We start from the raw sequence: 19348 nt of genomic DNA, 5'->3' as shown, positions 1-19348 counted from the left end.
GGTGCCCCGGATTCGTATATGAACAGATTATACCACTAAAATGAGTGGGCACCTCCAATTTTCATTGGCAATATAAAGAGTATTTGTCAACGGTTGCCTTGGATATTTTATCACTTAGGAAAAATTGTTCAAAAAATCTAACTAATTTTAGCTAAAAATCACTAATATGGACATCAATAATGACAGATATTTCTATATTTTATTATTTTTTCTGCCTTTTTTTTGCTTTTCTTTTTTTCTTCCTTTTGCCGGTGGTAGGGCAGTTGGCCTCACTTGGCGAGGGTCACCCTCGCTCGCCACAAGCCAGGCAAGGCGTGGCCCAACAACCATCAACCCTCACCAAGGCTCACCCTCCCCTAAGCAAGACCCAACGAGGGTGAGCCTCGCCCAAACCAAATCTAGCGAGGCCACCTTGACCTACACAAGGGTCGGCCAACCCGCTCGGCTATGGCTAACCACCGGTCAAAAGGAAGAAGAAAGGAAAAATATTAAAATAATATAAAAAAGCAATAGATATACTATGTAGAAAGGCTAGTGTCCATGTTAATGAATTCAATTGGCAAAATATTAAAGATTTAGGACTTGATTGGCAAGATTGAAATGTTTGGGACTAAATATGTAAAAATACAATAGGTTTATAACGTTTTTGACAATGTTTCCTTATTTATTATGTATAGTCGAAGTCCAAATTGAGAGGATATTTACTTTTAAGCTTACCGCATAGCACTCAACTTAGTTTCTGTGATTACCACATGGCATGTGCCACATACCATCAACTTTACCCATTAGCATTAACTTAGTGACTTGTTATTCTCAAACTTCCATCACTTATTATATTTCGAATTTGAGAACGGATAAAGAAAAGCATGTGCAAATGTATAATTTGAAAAATTTATAAAGAGAAAGCATGTTCAAATGTATTGAGTTGTCAAATAGTCAAAGGTAAAGATAAAATATCTCGAAATTAGTTTCTTTTGTCCTTCCCAAATATTCATTTCTTTCTGACTTATTTTGCTGAATAGTAAATTCGAAAAGAGAAAATGAAGATAAAGTATCTTTAAATCTATAATGCATCCACTTGGTTTGAAATTAAGTCAAGAGGAGAAATATATCTTATTAACAAGGATAATAGTAATAATTTGACATATAGCTCTCGTCAATTACATTTATAAATGCTTTACCTATCGTTCATTTTAAAATTGAATCAACTTTATTCAAGGCATGGCTTATTTTATTGCTTGAATAAATTTCAATTAATATCTACTATATCTATAACAATAAAAGAATAAAAATTGCAATCCGATTTGAAACAAGCACGTTACATTTCATTTATTTTTAATTCCTTATTTTAAATGTAGCTCACATCATTTGAAACAAATTTGCTTTAGCAAAAAATGAAAATAAAAATAATTCTTTCCAAAACCCACTTGATTTAAATTTGAGATATCGTTACAAAAAAAAAAAAATCAGATTATGAGAGATAAGTTTATGAATTCTTCTTTACTACTTTATTGTTTGAAAATTAGTCAATAACATTGTAATTTGAAATACATTGAATATTTTGTTCACATGTAAAGTAATATGTAGAATATCTTGCATAAGCAATTAGGTTCGAGCATGAGGATCATGGCTTCTCTCCTCTTCTCTGTAGAAAGCCCTCATTCAGTATCCTCACAAACAAAGACATACAACGGTATTGCTATTTCACGGTGCAGATTTCAAAGAAGAAAAATGATTTTTTTTTCTGCTTCTTTTATTACACATCATACTTACCAAGAACATAACATATAAAAAAGCCTAGGAGAGCTAGAATATAGCAAAAAAATAAGATCAGATTTCCTACTTCCTAATTCTAAGGATTCAAAAGAAAAAATTATGAAAACAAAAAGGTTTCATATTCCAAAATTATCTTCCAAATCTCTGAGATTTTTTTAATTCTTTTTCGACACATGGAAACTGAATTTTTTGGGGATTAGCAATCAAGGCCCTTATTGCATTCGTCATCATCATGCGTTAGTGAGAAGAAAGAATCATCTTTCTTTTTCCAATTGTAATTAAAAATTGTAGGCCATTCATTGAAATTAACAATATTTCAACAATACAAATTCCGATCTAATTTCAGATCGAAAATTTTATTCAAACGCACGTAAAGAAAAAAAAGATAGTCACAAAAATATTTACTAGCAAATTGCATATCATATAACTAATAAAGAATATTTCACCTTTTCAAATATCAATTACTGCGAGACGACAAAAGTTAAGCATCTAAAACGGTCTACGAGTGTCTTAAATCACTTGGCAAATATACTCAGTATTTTCTGGATCACAAAATCCTAATCAAAATCTGCAAATTTATAATTCCTAATCCGTCCCTCACCTCCTTCCGACATTGGAACTATTTTATTTATTAAAAAAATGGGACAGCGACACGCACCACGCACCGCGCACTGTTGCGATCGTCGTCAAAAGCATTTCACTCTTCCACCGAAATCGCTGACTTTCTCTCCTCTCTCTCTCTCTCTCTCTCTCTCGTTCTTCCCTTCTTCTCCTCCGCTCGGAGGTCTTCCGGGGTCGCTCGCCGTCGCGAGGGGGCGGCTCCGGTACCTCCCTGTGGGTTTTCCGGCGCCGATCCCTCGTTCGGAGGGCCGAGAAATTCGCTGGTAATCGCGAAAGGTGGTGGTGGTGGTGGTGGCGGTGGGGGTGGGGTGGGGGCACCGGTTATCGTGAGACTTGTCTGGCGGAGCCAGCGACGGAGATCGAGGAGAATTTATGAGCACGAGACTTCGGTAGAGTCGTCGTCTAAGACGTGCAGGGTAGGGCAGGTGGTCCACTTTCGCTTTGTTCCTCTGTTCCTTCTCTGGAGTGTAGTCTTATTAAAGTTTTCTTCTTCTTCTTCTTTTTTTTTTTTTTTTTTTTTTTACCGTGCCGCTCCGCATTTCGACGTCATCGCCAAGCTTCGGTTTTTAAGCTCGTCTCGAAATTCTGTGATCAGGGTTTCCTTTCAAATTAGAAAAGAAGGCCCTCATTATCGGTATGTCGATTCCGGGTCTTCAATCGACAGGAAGTGAGCGGTCTTTTCTTTCGTTTTTTTTTTTTTTTTTTTTGGTCCGTTTAATTCGTTCGAGAAAGCTCGCGCCTTTCGTTTTGGGTAGAGCTTCTTCTTTTGGTGTTTGATAAGGTTGCATGGATTGTCCGATGGGTTTCTCTTTTCTTTTGGGATGGGGAAAGAAAGGTGTTATTTGAGTTGATACTAGGTACTAGCTAGGCAGTGCCCGAATTTGTAATTAACTGTGGCATTGATCTGATAGATTTGAAGTAAGAGAAAAGGAATAATGTCTGGCGTTTCAGTTCGATTTTTTTGAACTGTTATGGTTTAGTTGGAGAGACTTATGAGAACTTGTTTGTCCATGTTTTGTCAGATTTTTCTCCAGCCGGTGTTTGGAGTAGGGTGAGGCTGATGGATCCTACTCTAAGCCTGAGGCTTGCTATTTTGCTGATTCTTCTTGGATTGGGTAAGTGGGAGGCAGATTCTGAATCCCATCTTCAGTTTTTTTCACCATCCTTAGCTTCTTTCCCACCTTGTTATGGTAAATGTTGTATTATTGTTGTCTTAGAGAGAGTGATAAGGAGGGATGCTTTGTGCAATACTTGGAGTAATGAAAATTAAGTATGGAATTCCATTTGCTGACTAGAAACGGAGTTGTAACCTCCCTCCTTTTCTGCTCAGTTGAGAGTGACCAGTTTGTTTGGGAAAAAATTAGGGTTGGTCATGAACATTTAACATCTAAGCTTGACTTTTAGCTGATTGAGGCTTTTAACATTCCCTGGTTTCTATCAGCTAATGCTTCTCCTCACAAGAGGGATTTTGGGCATTGTGAGAATGTAGTGAAGAAGTGGGCTTCTTCTGCACTTAGTCTTGAAGTTAAAGAAGACAAGCACACCCTGCGAGATTTGCTCTTCTTTCTCCATGTTCCAAGAACAGGAGGACGTACATACTTCCATTGGTAATTCAAATCGCTCTTGGTGCAGAGCACATATTTGTAGTTATTGTTGCATTCATCAGATGAGCCACCAGTGTGATTCCTTCTTGCTAAATCTTTACTTGCAGTCTCCTGAAGAAGTTGTATCCTAATGATCTGGAATGCCCTCGTTCTTATGATAAATTGAGGTTTGATCCCAGGTATGACCTTTTTCCCCCTTTTTGACATTTGTGTTGTACTTAATTTTTTATGTTTAACCCGATTCTTTGCTACTGTGTAGCAAGCAAAAGTGCAGGTTGTTGGTCACTCATGATGACTATAGCATGATGTCAAAACTTCCTAAGGATAGAACTTCAGTGGTGACCATATTAAGAGACCCAGTTGATCGTGTTTTCAGTACATATGAATTCTCTGTGGAGGTTGCAGCTAGATTTTTGGTGCACCCTAATTTAACTTCTGCCACAAAAATGGCTGGGCGCTTGCGCTCCAAGACTAAAGGATTTGGAGTTAGTACACTGGATATATGGCCATGGAAGTATCTAGTTCCTTGGATGAGAGAAGACCTATTTGCAAGGGTACGGTTGTTATATTGCACGATGCTAGATATATTCACCATTTTTTTCTTTTTTTTGTCTCTAGCGATGATCATCGAATTTTTCTAGCCTACTATTTTTGTTGGAGACCTTTATTAACTTTAAGGCATGCTGCAAAGAATCAATCTGATGTATAGAGAAAAGGAAAAGTACATAGTTGACAATTCACTTGTTTGTCTATTGGATGAAGTAATTTAAACAGATCGATCTCCTGGGAAAGAGCTGCTGGGAATTTCTGGGTGAGATAGAGGCGGAAGAAAAGGGGTGTTTTTTTTTTTGGGGGGGGGGGGGCGGTTTGTTCTAGGAATGAATGCTCCACGACCCTGTGTTGTATGCTGTTTTTGTGTTCAGTAATTAAATTATCTGTTTTGTGTTATATGCTTCTGTTCCATATGTGTTTACGATCAACCTCTCTCTCTACAGAGAGATTCGAGAAGGCTTAGTGGATCCAGGAATATCTACAGCAGCGACCCATACAATATGGAGGACATTGTAATGCCATTGCATAAGTATATCAATGACCCTGTTGCTCAAGAAATAATACACAATGGTGCCACGTTTCAGGTAAGTTGCAATCTTCTAAATCTGTGTTACTTGTTGATTTCATGTCTTTCATTCTCAGAAGGCTGTTGAAGCATGAGTTTCACCCTTCTTCCTTGATATTGTGAGCTTTCTTTAAAATCAAATATTCTGGTTAAATCGTAAGGTATAACATGGGTTAAAGGCCTTAATCCGAGATGCGATATGTACTTTTTATTCATGTACCTAAGATTCTCTGGAAGGAAGTTTAGATGGGATGGAGAAGCAACCATTGGTTTGATGATGGTTCTTATGTTAAATCCTTGAGGATAAAATCTAGTCTTGAGTAAAATTTGTTTGATGCCTTACATGCACTTAACATACAGTGTAGTAATTTGCATCAATTTTCCAAAGAAAGGGGAACGGATTCTTGAAAGACATTACGAACAGAGGATTTCCTTTGCTTGATGAGAAAGTGGGATTCGTATGCTAATTCACACAGTTAGTCTTGCAGGGGTACCTGTCAATGAATTTCAGTTTTCTTGTGTTGGTGTGATGTGTTTGAGGCCTTGTATTTGCGTTGATAAGATGCTTGTTATTTGGTTGTTAAGCATGCCCTATCATGAGGGAAGAGTTTATTGCACAATTCTTTGGAGTTCTCTAGTTTATAGATACATGTGGTTTAGATTTTTTGGTATGCCACTGATGAATCATTAGCTCCACCAGATCACCTGGTAAGTGATGTATATAGAATTTGCTTTTGATGATTACTGAGTAAAGAGAAAGTGTTCTGCATTCTGCTTATGACAACTGGTAAGTCATTCTCATTTTTCTGACTACCCCACAAAAGTTTTAAAACTAAACTTGTGTTAAGTTTCTGCTGTCGTGAATCTGCCTTGTCTAACAAGAGTCTATATTATCTTAAATCTAGTATGTAGACCCATTTCAGGCTAAATTTTCTTGCTGACAGATTGCAGGGTTAACTAACAATTCCTATATTCCGGAGTCGCATGAAGTACGTCACTGTATTATGCAGCACAAAGAACTTGGTGAAATTGTCCTTGAAGTTGCAAAGGTCGGTAAAATTGGTTATGAGGTTTTATTGAATAATGCTCTTAGTTGTTTTCCTAATATCGTGTCGCCCTTTTGCGGTTGTGATCATGGTAGATGATTGTAAATCTTGCAGAGGAGATTGGACAATATGCTGTACGTTGGTCTCACCGAGGACCATAGGGAATCTGCAACAATGTTTGCAGATGTGGTTGGTGCACAAGTAATTTCTCAACTGAGAGGATCTAGCTCTGGTGTGCAGACTGCGGCAACAAATGAATCAGGTACATGTGGTGCTATTATTACTTTTTCTAGCCTCTGCATACGGTTTGTTGGTTCTTTTGAACAGGTTTTGCTGATTATGGTTGAATAAATAAGTTGAGCTTTTGGATCAAATTTGCTGGTCAATTTATGTTCTTCTCTTCTACCCTTCTTTCTTTTGAACAGGTTTTGCTGATTATGGTTGAATAAATAGGTTGAGCTTTTGGATCAAATTTGCTGGTCAATTTATGTTCTTCTCTTCTACCTTTCTTCCTTCCTTAGCTAATTCACACCAGTGGGATCTCTAATATTCCACCATACCCCAACAGATGCTTAAGATGCATCATTGCTGTATTTTATGCGATATTTTAGTTTTAACTTGAACAGGTACCATAGAACTAGCTTTTCTATCAGAATTCTTGTGTTTTTCTGTTGAACCACAAGTTTATGGTAAAGGAGGACTCCTTGTCCTTCAGTTTGCTTTGCCATGCGTCAATGGTCTTCTAATCTCTGAGTTCCATAAGGACAAGATACAAGGGTTTATCATCATTTCCTTGCCTGAAGTTGTGTACATCTGTTGCAGAACAGAGCTCCTTGTCAGACAGCGAGCCTGATGACGAACACAGTCAGGTAGATAGCAGCAGAGTGTGTGCATTTTGCTAAATGTAAACTTTCCTCAACCAATACTAATAACTGAGTTTCCTTGTATCCTCATTGTTTTCTACTGCCTTTTTGCAGAATGCCACTTTGGAATTTGAGGTTTCTATGAAGGAAATCAGTGAAGCAAGTAAAGAAAATGTAAGGGATTTTTTTCATGTTGTATCTTCTACTGTGTAAGAAAATTACATCTCGGATAGGTAAGTTCATGGTAGATCTTGTATATTTCAGATGACAGTGGGAAAACTTATGGAATCTTACGAAAGCTGCATATCTACTTTGAGGAAGACCCAGTCTCTACGCCGCATCTCTTCCTTGAAGAGAATCTCCCCTGCGAATTTTACGAAAGAGGTTCGGGCAACTTTTTGCTTTTGCTTCTTGAAAGTAGCAATGCTAATATTTCGACTTAAATTTACGTACTTTTTACCCCAGATACAATATATTTTGGGTTTGCTGAAAATGAAATTCATCTGTCAAAAGAAAGATTATATAAGAGATATAAATTCACATGGAAACGAGAGACAGGAAGTTCACATTTTATCTGCATGCTTCCATCACTCACATACCAAGTTGTCTCAAATTGACTTGTCTATTACGTAGATAAAATTTTCACTCAGGATTGTTGCTGCGTAGCTTCTTCTGTTAGATCTGGTTGTTATTATAAATGTCAAATGCAGTGTATCTGTCATAATTTGAACCGCTGTACATAAAAGATATTTGAAGTGTCATGCATATATTAGTCTAATTCTTCTAGCTCACTTTTTCTGAATAAAGCTAAATGCTCGCTTTGTCCTGCATGACATTTTAACTATGCTTGGTTACTTCATTCGAAAGAGTTCCTCCAGTCCAAGCCAGTTGCGCTCGGTTATTCCTTTGGAAACACTTCCGTAAATTTCCTGCTAATTTAGGACAGTTTAAATCTGCAGTCACGTCATCAGGTTGGTGAAGCGGTTCTTCAGGAGATAAAATCACTGAATAATCTTGATTTGGAGCTCTATGAGTATGCTAAGGATATTTTTGCTCAGCAACACAGACGAACCACCCAGAAGTCCGCTGTCACAGTTAAGGTCAGCTTCATGCAGCCATAAGAAGGGGAAAATATTATTAGATTTCGTTAACCAATCCTATCACTGATAAGCAAACTGAGTGAGTAATGTTCCGTCATTTCATTTTGCAGGAGAAATTCACGAACACGATAACCAGTTCATATGGCAGTTCATGGTGGAACCACTTTTTCTTATTCTTGCCCATCATTTTGCTCCTTGTATTCTTTATTCTTTTTGTAAATGCAAGGAGAAGAACATCAAAAGTGAAGATATGAATGTAATTGCTTCTTGAAAATCATTACAGATCGCAAGGTCTAAAGTCTCTCTAGTTGGTAGAAAGAGATTAATTTTGATACGGCCACGATGCACTACATGTTCACATGTCCCCAGTCTTGGAAAAAAAAAGGGTTCTTCAGATGATACTTGCTTTATTGTTCTGAGAGAAGAGTCCTTTTATTCCTCTTTGCTTCTAAATGTAGCCTTCACTCTGTTTCTCAATTTATTTGTTGACCCCGCTGCAAGGTTTAGTTTATAGCCACTGAATCTTAAGTTAGAGGCTTAACTCCATTCAGTGTTTTTCTTTGGTTGAAATTTTAGTTTTACCTTTGTCTTGCCAATACGCCCCATGAACTATAGTATGATATGAAGCTAGCTAATGCATGTATTAGCATTCCCTGAGCCATTTGAAAGCAAATTCAAGAGGCTCCTAGGGCTGCTATATCGTATTTTTATTGATCTGTTTGAAGGCCTTGTAATTCAATCTCAGTAGAATTCTAATTCATGTGCATTAGTCAATTTGGTCAAACTCCAGTTGTTGTCCCGACTTCCAAGTCAGTTTGCATCTTTATTGGGGCGTTGGTTTTGTAATTTTTCAAGGTTCCTCCCTTAATAATTTGCAGTTTTATGGAATTAATAGAAAGATGAGTTTAACATCTGCTCTCAACAGGGGAATACGACAAAGGGTAATTTCCTACCATTTTTCTAGGAAAAATTTCAAATAAAGCCTCAAGTGTCATTAGTTTTTCAAATAAGAGTCTAAAGTGTCATTAGTTTTTCAAATAAGAGCCTAAAGTGATTATGACCATTTCAAATAAGGGGCATTTTTGTCCAAACACATGCTAAATTAAATTAGATTATCAATTAAAAAAATTATAAAAAAAAAAAAAAAAAAAAGGTAAACACAAGCTAGAGGAGCTCCTCCCACTTGTGGCCACTGCCCCATTGCTAACGATAGCAAAGGCTGATGAGGTCGTCGACGCATGAAAAGAGCTAGCAACCCTAGCCGACCAAAGGTGAGGGCCGGCAGGAGAGGACGGCAACCCTCTCTCAGATTTGGGCGAGGGTGGGCCTTGCCCAATTCGAGCGAGGGTCACTAGTTGTCATGAGGGCCACCACCAGCATAATAGGTGACCCACCCTCAAATTCGGGAGAGGGTTGTCGCCCTCTCTCGCCTCTAGCGAGGGCCCGGTAGCCCTCGCCTTTGGTCAACTAGGGTTGTCGGTGACCTTGTTGACCTTCGCCGCTGCCCCACCGGCGATGGGGTGGTGGCCATAGGCCTCCCGCCTATCTTTTTTTTTTTTTTTTTTTGAAAAGAAAAATTAAAAATTAAAAAGACAAAATTGCCATTTACATTTGATGAGTTTGGACCCCTCTTTGAAATTGATATATGCACTTCAAGCTCTTATTTAAAACAAAATCAATTCCAAACCTTTATTTAAGAAAATAATGATACTTCAACTCTTTATTTAAAACAATATCCACTTCAGACCTTTATTTGAAAAAATGATGATAATTCAAGTTTTTATTTGGAATTTTCCCATTGTTCTATATCACCTAGTATAAAGATTATATTTAAGGAGAGAATTGATTCCTCAATTGGTATCGAATTTGTACTGAAACTTTAATTAGTAAAATTAATAAACGTCATAAATGTAAATCATAGCTACGTTTCCCCTCTCGCCATATCTTCAAATCTTTCTCACCCTTCTTGTTGCTCCCAGATTTGAGCTGTTTCCCTTGGTTCATTGTCCATCCCTCTCTTTGAATTACAGTGTTAAGGTTCTGGGTTTTCCAAGAAAGGAGCTGAAATTAGTTCATTAGTCATAGATGAGCACAACGCTAGAAGGCTAGATCGTATATCAGAAAAATTCAAGCCTTCTGACATTTTTCTGCACGAACGAAATGAACCCCCAGTTGATTTCAAGGCATGGGGCGTTTGTCAGAATTTACTTGGTTTATAAATACCATATAGGAATCTTTCTTGTCCTTTATTATAGGATTATAAATGTTGTTTACCATGTCCTTAACTTTTATTTTGGTCTGATGATATTGTATCATTTTACTTGCGTAAATTATACTTTTTAAACTAGTTTTTGACTGCAACACTACACAAACGCAATTGCTCCATCTAATCAAGGCTCCTCCTTGGGTTCACACCATCATAATTCCTTTTCTTTTGAAACATTACTAAGCACGAAGAATAATCCGAACGAAATTGAAAATGGAAATAAGTTAGGTCTCAGTAAATTTGGTTTGTCGTTTCATTGTGACTGCTGTCCTACAAGACAGATATGGTGACAACTGACAAGAACTAAACTAGGGGAGAAAGCTTGGGATTTTCTTGCCCGTTCAATTCATATATGAAAGCTCTTGCCTTTCATTTTGGTTGGAGCATCAAGATATACGAAATTGGGGTCCAGAGCTTTTCCCATATCGGCTAATGCGTTGGAAACATTTGTTTTGAAAAATTTGCGTGGATTACCTGATAGGTGTCATTAAAGACGGTTCTAAATTCGAAATGGACTTTGGCACTGATCTAATACTCACGGGGATCAGAAACATAGGAACAAAGTCCAATTTTTTCTACTGTTTTTGTTGGACTCGTAAAAACTTGTTTGTTGACGTCCTGTCAAAATTTTGTAGAAGCAAGGGTTGGAAAAGGCTGAGGCTGATGGATCCGACTCAGAGCACAAGCTTTGCTATTTTGCTGATTCCTCTTGGATTGGGTACGCGTAAGCACATTCTCTGAATCCCGTCTTCATTTTTCACCCTCTTCAGTTTCTCTCTCCTTGTGATGCTAGAAGTTGTTCTTAAGTGAGTATGATAAGGAATGCTTTGCAGAATTCGTGACGTTGAGTAAGGAAATCCATTTGCTGACTTGAAATCGAGTAGCTGTTCCCCTGCCTTTCCTAACCAGTTTCGATAAGAATTATATTGCAATGCTAATTTTTTTTGGGCCAGCAAATAAGCGATACTAATTGTTCTTTCATTTGCGCTTACGTACTTTTACCCCCAATACAAGACATCTTAAGTTTGCCGTATTGCTTCTGTCAAAAGCAAGATAATATAAGAGGTTTTACTATTCACTAGGAAATGAGAGACAGGAACTTCACATTTTATCTGCATGCTTCTCTCAACCTCATACTAAGTTGATAGTCGTCTGGAATTGACTTTTTGATTATTTTGACTCAGCATTTTTGCTGTAGCTTTTCGTGTTAGATCTGGTTGTTATTATCAGTGCTGAATACATGATATTTGTTGTAATTTAACTAACTGCACCTGAAAAATATTTCAACTGCTGGACACATATCCGTAAGTGGTCTAGCTCTTCTAGCTCACTTTCGCACAATGCTAAATGCTGGCCTTGTCCCTGCATATGACATTGTTGCTATGCTTGGTTAGTTGGCGCCAAAGAGCTCCTTCAGTCCAACCAGGTTCCTCTGACGTTGCGTTGGATGCATTTCAGCATATTCTCTGCCAAATTTTAGGGCCCTTCGAATCTGCAGTCATGTCGTCAGGTCACTGAAGCGCTTCTTCAGGAGATAGAATCACTAAATAACCTTGAACTGGAGCTGTATCAGTATGCTTAGGAAATTTTATCACAGCAACATGGAAGTACAACTGAGAAGTCCCCTTTCACAGCTAAGTATTGAGACCCACACTGCCATAAAAAGGGAAAAAGAATCTGTTATATTCATTAACCAGTCCTCCTAGTGTGAAAGTAAGCACGATTGTATGAGTAACACCTTGTTACTTTATCTGCAGGAGACATTCGCGAGCATGATAAGCAGTGCAGATGGCACTTCACGGCAAAATCGCTTTTACTATTCTTGCCCATTATACTGTTCCTCATATCCTGTATTCTTTCTGTAAATGCAAGGAGAAGAACATCAAAAGGGAAGATATGAATGTACGTGCATTTCGTAAAAATCTCATGGACTGCAATGTCTTAAAGTCTCTGTAGGTGGTAGGAAGAGATTGGATTCAAGCCCCTACGTGGGATAGGTTAGTCCTGGTTCAGGTCTGTGAAAAAAAATCAATCCTTAGATGATACTTCTTTCTACTATTCTAGGAGAAGGTAGTCATTTATTTACCTTTGCTTCTCAATGTAGCCTCCACTCTGTTCCTCAATGTGATTATAACCCCATTTCGGGTTGAATCGATAGCTACTGAATCTCAAGTCAAGAGGCTTATAATCATTCCAATTCTTTTTAGTTTTACCTCTGTGTCGCCATTGTGCTCCATATGCTTCGTTGATGAGATCATAACATCGTCCATGGTCAAGTGTTCAGGAAGAATGCTGGAACGAGAAATTGTAGCCTCAAATCCTGTATCATGCTCTCATTGACGCTGATAATCACGTACCAACTTTCAGATCGAAATCGTTGCTTAAATTTGGTATACTGTCGAAATGCCTTTATCATGGGACCAAAAGCTGGTGGTTTTTCTCCATACGGGCTAAGTTTTGATGTCAATGGAGGCCAAGCATATATTCCCCATCTTCCTTATTCTTATAATGTTCAAGTGTTTATACACATTTCATCAAAGTGGATCCTTACTTGCTTCTCCCACTATTCATGTACTAGGGGAAATCCGACGTGGCAGTTTTTTATTAATTTTTTATGCTGATGTGGCTCGCCGGAGAGTACAGTCAGCATGTAAACCACAAAACACGTCGTTTGGTGTTTTCCCCCAGTCGAAACCCTAAATCTCAAATCAAGAGAGAGAAGGCATGGCGGCGTCGTCTTCTTTCCGGAAAAATAGCACCAGCACCAGCCACTCTCTGAGCAGAACCTGATCCACCATCTCCATCTGCGCCCTCCTTGTTTCCCTCGCACTCTTCATCTTCTCTCTCTCTTTGCACCTTCGAACCCCTTTCTTCCTCCTCCTCCTCCGCCCTCGCCTCCTATTTTCCCATCTCTTCTTGCTCGAGAAACAACCTCAGCCTCTCCTTGCTCACCTAGTCGAGCAACTACGACCGAGGCCGAGCGACGGTGGTCGAGCACGGTGGCGGAGCGACGGTGGCGGAGCACGGTGGCCGAGCAAGCTAAGTCGGTGAGGATTGAACAAAAAAAAAAAACCTTAATTTCAATTCCAAATGAGCTGTGCAACATCATTTTTGTGAGGCCATCCACATCTGATGGCAAAATGACGTCGTTTTCTATAAACGACATCGTTTTCTTAAGAAAGACAGAAAACAACGTCATTTAAAAGGCTCCTCGAAGCCACGTAATCATTTTGGCCGGAATCTCTCACCAGTGGCACCAAAGTGATCATTTTTTTTTTCGATTTTTAAGTGATCCGACAGAAAATTTTGACGCCAAAGTGTACGCCGTACACAACTTATGGCACTGATAGTGTACTTCTCGCTCATGTACTCTTAGTCAAATTGCCATGTATGATGTTTGGTTGTGTTTGCTCAACATACATATCCCGGATAGATCCAATCTGTACTTAAGCATGGAAATTTAAGATTGAAAAAAGAATGAAAAATCTTAAATTAGTTTATTCACACATGGAATTGTAGAGGAAAAATTCAATTAATTACGGATTTTTCAGGAACTCAAAATTCGGTCAAAGAAAAAAGAAAATAAAGATCCGTGTAATACAAAACATCCTGTTTATAAGATCAATAAACCATTCAAATGTCGAATTATAAGTGTGCCTTAAATTCAAGCAAGTGGATAAGTATTCAATGCCTAATAGAAATCTACCTTCATACTCAGTACTTTTAATTTACTTTTAATCCAGACAGATATCTAATTTGGATCATACTCAGTACTTTTAATTTACTTTTAACCCAAACAGATATCTAATTTGTTAATCCAATTTATATACTTAACATTATTCTACAGTTACCAAAAGCTTCAAATTTCATCAACCCTTCTTAGGAGAAATAATTACGAATGCGATGAATTAAACAGCACATTGATTTTTTGCCAATCCTAAAAGAATCATCAATCTGTTCGTAATTAAGGAACGTTCCAGGAATAATCCTAGTATTTATCCGGAACAAAGATTCGGTCATTGCTGGGAATCCTAGCGGCATTGACTCTAATCTTTAATCGGATAAGGCAAGTAAACGTGGCGATAATTCACAATCTCAATATTAATTTTTCTATCAGTAGGTAGGATCTTTTTTTTTTTATAATCTACAATTCGAAAAAGAACTTCCTTTTTTTCGTATGTGTATATATATGCGTGTAAGCAAAGGCGGTCTAAACGTAATTTTGTTGTGCCTCTAGTCAAGGATGACGCTTTCTTCCACGGGTCACTTCGTGGGCATGTCTCGCTCTTGGTTCTTGACGAACTTCACTGATGTCTCTGATGAATTCTTCGACTGGTTGCGTTTCTTCCTTGATGAAGATGATACTAAAGACCATATAAGGAAAGCGGGACAAGGGGATGCTGCATTAGTTCCGATACAGTCGTCAGATTTCTCATCGGTGAGTCGGACTCCAACAAATGAATTTGGGGCTAATTCGGGCGATCACGCTTCCAAACTGTCACTGAGTCCCTTTCAGGTGAGCATTTTTCCTATGAAAAAGATGAAATTTTTAGCATTTCTTTTGGGTCCTAGAGTATCTTCACTTCGTATTGCATGGAAAATATTACTGTGGAGGAAATTACTGTGGCCGTGGAATCAGGGAAACGTCAAGTTCTGGAGGGCAGGGCGGAATAGACTCGTGAACTTAAGTTTGGAGCCCGAAAGAGAAAAATCAATGAATTTGTGGATTGGGTAAAGATAGGAGTAAAAAGTAGCACTGCAATGCCAAAGTGAACATGATATTCAACAGTCAAATCGAAAAAGAAAAGAACGATACATTCAACAAGCTGCATTTGTTTCAATAGGCAATGGCGTGCATCGTTGCAAGGATTTAATTGCCACGGAAGCAAGATTTTCACGATCACTTCAGCTGTCTGTGACTGAAGTTGCTTTTAGGAAAGAAATTGTAGTTGTTGGGGAGGAGGATTACTCGAAAATGGATGAACTGGCTGTGTGGCTTTTCACATAGGGTAAGATGTCCTGCACTCCTTGGACCCAAGGACTGCCTGGAAGGGTGACTGTCACTTTATCATTCTGTGTTCATCATGAGATCGCTATGCTCATTCAATTAATCATCATAACCCGGTGGAGGCTCCAGCCCTTCTTCTTTTCTTGAACTCTGATTTCGTGTTCAGGCCGAGCAAAGAAGTACACGACAAGTTCTGCCAAGCCAAGTTGAGGATAATACTCCAGGTGGTCAACAAGCCATGCTAATCGAGGCTCCAAGTCCAGTCTCAGTCCTGGAGATCAACAGTAGCTTTAACACTTCCGAAATCTTGGCACCCAACACCTCCAGCCTCTCTTACCATGAGAAATGCCCTCGCAGTAAGCAATAGGGTATATTTGTAATCTTAGAGTCACTATCCCTTCACCAGCTTCAATCCTCTACTGCTTTTAACACTCTCCTCTCAAATCATGCTCAGAATCTTCTCTCCATGAGAATCCGCAGGACCCTGCCAAAAGGAGAAGAAAGGAGGAGGATCAGTCTCCACAGCAGCCGAATCAACCGAGAAGATGTGTGCATTGTGCAGCAACCGAGTCCCCAATGTGGAGACTGGGGCCCATGGGGCCCAAAACTCTCTGCAATGCTTGTGGTATCCGTTACAAGACAGGTCGCCTCTTTCCAGAGTACCGTCCCAGTGCAAGCCCAACATATGTCCCTTCTCTGCATTCCCATTTTCACAAGAAGGTAATTAGAATTAGGGAGGCCACAAATGGTGAGGACACAGAAGTTGCAGCAAATGCTCAGAGGCCATCGCAGTTAGGAAATATAGAGTCATGAATCTTGCTAGATAGTTTTTTTCCTTCTCTCCAGGTACAATTGTCTTTAGGCATGCCTAAATCCATACATGTGCAATGATTGCATCGACAGTTGATCATACAGTGCATATTTCATATCCTTTACTGATTATCAGATGGTTATGGGACATTCACCTGCTTTCCTTTTCAGAATTTTAGTTTCTTGATGAGTGAAATGAAATAGTCCGAAGCTAAGTTAAGACTCTGAGATCTACTGTGCAAACTATGTCAAGCACCATTCTCAAATGGTATATACTTTTAAAAAATAATTATTGCACATCTTACCTTAACATTGTATCCAATGAAATCCCTTCAAGCCATTTATGGCTTTCCCTTCTTCAAAAATAAATCTTTTCAACCATTGTCACTCCCACACGTATCCGACTCACAGTAAGGTTGCAAAACCACGTCTATGTTGTCCAACCTTCTCCAAAAGAGTGGCAGAGTACATGCTGATTTAGATCCCAGAAGACATACACCAACCACCTCAATGGGGAAGAAAATTATAACGCATAAGACAAGTCACTTCGTCTGTCACTCCGTCCATCATGACATTGATCTTCACCTTCAACCCAACTATATCCAAATGGCTTGACCAATTTTTGTCCTTCCATCACCTTCCTCACTCTTACAGCATCATCCCACCTGCCTGCTTTTGCATATATATTTGCCAACGTAACATAATGTCCAGCATGGTCAGGTTCCAAGTGGATCAATGCTTCTGCAGCCAGGCAAGCAACATCAACATTGTGATAAGCTTGACAAGCCGCAAGTAAAGCCCCCCAAATTCGTTTGTCAGGAGGAGAAGGCATTTTCCTAATAAGCTCCACAGCTTCCTCAAGCTGCCCAGCACGTGCTAGCATATCAACAACACAAGCAAAATGCTCCATTGCCGGAGTAAGACCGAAGCTTGGCATGCTGTTGAAAAGTCGAAGCCCCTCATGTACGAGGCCCGAGTGACTGCAAGCAGACAGCGCAGAAGTAAGAGTCACAGAATTGGGCTGAAATCCAGAAACTTTCATCTCTTGCAACAGCTGGAGAGCAGCTTCACCATGCCCGTGCATACCAAAACCTCCAATAATTGAGTTCCAAGAAATTATGTCTTTCGTCTCCATGTTAGAAAAGATGGAAAGAGCAGATTGGATGCATCCCTGTTTGGAGTACATGTGTATAAGTGCATTCCACGTGATTACACCAGAGAGAGAGCTGTTTTTCTGGATGTAGGCATGAATCTGCTTTCCCAAGGTTAAGTCACACACCGGCAGAAGAGTAGATATAGTAATTTGATCGAAAGCGATTCCAAGGTTTAACATTTCGATGAAACACACAATTGCTGAGTTTCCATATCCCAGGTCAACAAAACCGAGAATCATTGCATTCCAAGTGACAAAATCGGACTTGTCCATCTGTTCAAATACCCTCGTTGCCTCCTGGATTTTCCCGCATTTGGCATACATTGTCAACAGGGCAGCGCCGGCTGAACTGTAAAATGAACTCCTCGATTCTGTTTTGATCCCATGGGCGTGAATTTCCTTACCAATCACAAGAGCCCCAAGATGACGGCACGACGTTAGAGCACTCGACAGAGTCCTCATGTCGGGCCAAACCTTGCCTGCATTTACCATATCCCAAAAAACCTCCAGCGAGGTCTTATGCTTACCAATCCTGCAATAACCCGATATCAAAGTGGTCCACGAAATGGTGTTAGGCTCTTCGATTTGTTCCAACACGTTCCTAGCCTCATCGAAAAGCCCCATCTGGCAATACGCATCCATCACCATATTCCAAGTCACGATATCGGGGTCGAGCCCCTCCGACCTCATGGCCGGAAGCAACTCCACGGCCGAACCATGCAACCCGTTCCAAATATACCCCGACATCACGGAGTTCCACGACAGCAAATCCCGGTCACCCATTTCGTCGAACACCCGCCTCGCGCTCTCCACGTCCCCGCATTTCCCGTACATGTCGATCAGGGCATTACAGACCTGCACGTTCGCTTCGCACGCGCGCGCGATCACGTCCCTGTGCACGACCGCGCCCACCTCCGCGCGCCCGGACTGAGCGCACGCCCTCAGGACGCTCGGGAACACGTAGCCGTCGGGGGCGACGCCCGCGCGCTTCATGTCGCGGTAGGCGCCGACGCAGGCGCCGAACGCGCCGCTCCTCGAGCGGTGGGCGAGGACGGCGGTCCAGGCGAACACGTTGGGCCGGAGCAGGCGGCGGAAGAGCCGGTCGGCGGAGGCGGCGTCGTCCAGGTCCGCGTACGACTGGGTCAGCTTGGTGGCCACGAACTGGTCGGCCTGCAGGCCGTGCTGGACGATCCGCTGGTGGACCTGCTTGCACTGGGCCAGCGACCCGGCGTCGCGGCAGAGCTGGAGGAGGGCGGTGGCTTCCAGGGGCGAGAAGGTCTGCCATTTTCTCATTTCATTTGCCTGGATTCTCCAACGAGAGATAGGGGGCTGCTGAACTTATGGAAAGGAAACGGTTGATTAACGCTTAAACTCCAGCAACTGAAGTATTTAAAATTTATAATATAAACTTTTTGCGCAACAAAATAAGTATTTAAAAATTCTATTTTTTATAAACAGTATTCGTTTAAAAAAATTGAGAGTGGGTAATTTTTATTTTCTTTTATTGTTGTTCATGTAGTTACTCTCAAATGAAGGTAAAAAAAAAACGTTTCAAGTCATAACTTTTGCAAAAATGACACTTAAATCATAACTTACGACACTTAAATGACATAACTTACGAAAAGTACGGCTTAAGTATCACATTCGAAAAAAAACATATCACTTAATAGCCACTCCGGCAAAGTCCAGTCAAAAGGCTAATGTGGCATTTTTCTAGTGAAGTGAGCCCAAAATTATTTTTTGTGCGCTGACATGACAAATAATCAAAAACGGCGTCGTTTTGAGCTAACGTGGTAAAAAAATAATATAAAAATTAATTAAATTAAATTTAGTTAAAATATTAAAAAATAATAATTTTAAAATTAAATTTAGTTAAAACATTAAAAAATAATAATTTTAAAATCAAATTTAGTTAAAACATTAAAAAATAATAATTTTAAAATCAAATTAAAACATTAAAAAAATAATTTTAAAATCAAATTTA

At 39.6% G+C, this 19348-nt stretch overlaps 3 protein-coding genes across 6 annotated transcripts; 2 read left to right on the top strand and 1 right to left on the bottom strand.

Annotated features, from left to right (window-relative positions):
- The first annotated feature begins 2488 nt into the window (after positions 1 to 2488).
- LOC104432883 (protein-tyrosine sulfotransferase) lies at positions 2489 to 8655 on the top strand. 4 transcript variants are annotated; one of them, XM_039307624.1, is made up of 13 exons: positions 2489 to 2813; positions 3420 to 3512; positions 3839 to 4004; positions 4109 to 4180; positions 4261 to 4555; positions 4997 to 5137; positions 6063 to 6167; positions 6279 to 6426; positions 6987 to 7033; positions 7142 to 7201; positions 7292 to 7411; positions 7987 to 8127; positions 8238 to 8655. In XM_039307624.1, exons 2-13 carry the CDS (start codon positions 3458 to 3460, stop codon positions 8379 to 8381), a joined length of 1494 nt encoding a protein of 497 aa, XP_039163558.1. In that variant the 5' UTR covers positions 2489 to 2813; positions 3420 to 3457; the 3' UTR covers positions 8382 to 8655. The 4 variants fall into 4 exon arrangements, with proteins under 4 accessions (XP_039163558.1, XP_039163557.1, XP_010043758.2 ...); XM_039307623.1 differs by having other exon boundaries at positions 2489 to 2822; XM_010045456.3 differs by lacking the exon at positions 2489 to 2813 and adding an exon at positions 3004 to 3064.
- A 5981-nt stretch (positions 8656 to 14636) lies between these two features.
- On the top strand, positions 14637 to 16214 carry LOC104435377 (GATA transcription factor 8-like). Its single transcript, XM_018864247.2, has 3 exons — positions 14637 to 14909; positions 15568 to 15757; positions 15856 to 16214. The coding sequence occupies exons 1-3, from the start codon at positions 14637 to 14639 to the stop codon at positions 16212 to 16214; spliced, it is 822 nt and encodes a 273-aa protein (XP_018719792.2).
- Positions 15099 to 18701, bottom strand: LOC104432882 (pentatricopeptide repeat-containing protein DOT4, chloroplastic). Its single transcript, XM_010045454.3, has 2 exons — positions 16517 to 18701; positions 15099 to 16097 (listed from the first exon to the last, which is right to left on the bottom strand). Exon 1 carries the CDS (start codon positions 18655 to 18657, stop codon positions 16735 to 16737), a length of 1923 nt encoding a protein of 640 aa, XP_010043756.2. The 5' UTR covers positions 18658 to 18701; the 3' UTR covers positions 15099 to 16097; positions 16517 to 16734.
- Between the last annotated feature and the right edge of the window lie 647 nt (positions 18702 to 19348).

The sequence above is a fragment of the Eucalyptus grandis genome, chromosome 2 (genome assembly GCF_016545825.1).
Source record: "Eucalyptus grandis isolate ANBG69807.140 chromosome 2, ASM1654582v1, whole genome shotgun sequence".
NCBI lineage: Eukaryota > Viridiplantae > Streptophyta > Magnoliopsida > Myrtales > Myrtaceae > Eucalyptus > Eucalyptus grandis.
The sequence above is the reverse complement of the archived record's forward strand: the minus strand, read 5'-3'. Positions and strand labels throughout refer to the sequence as shown.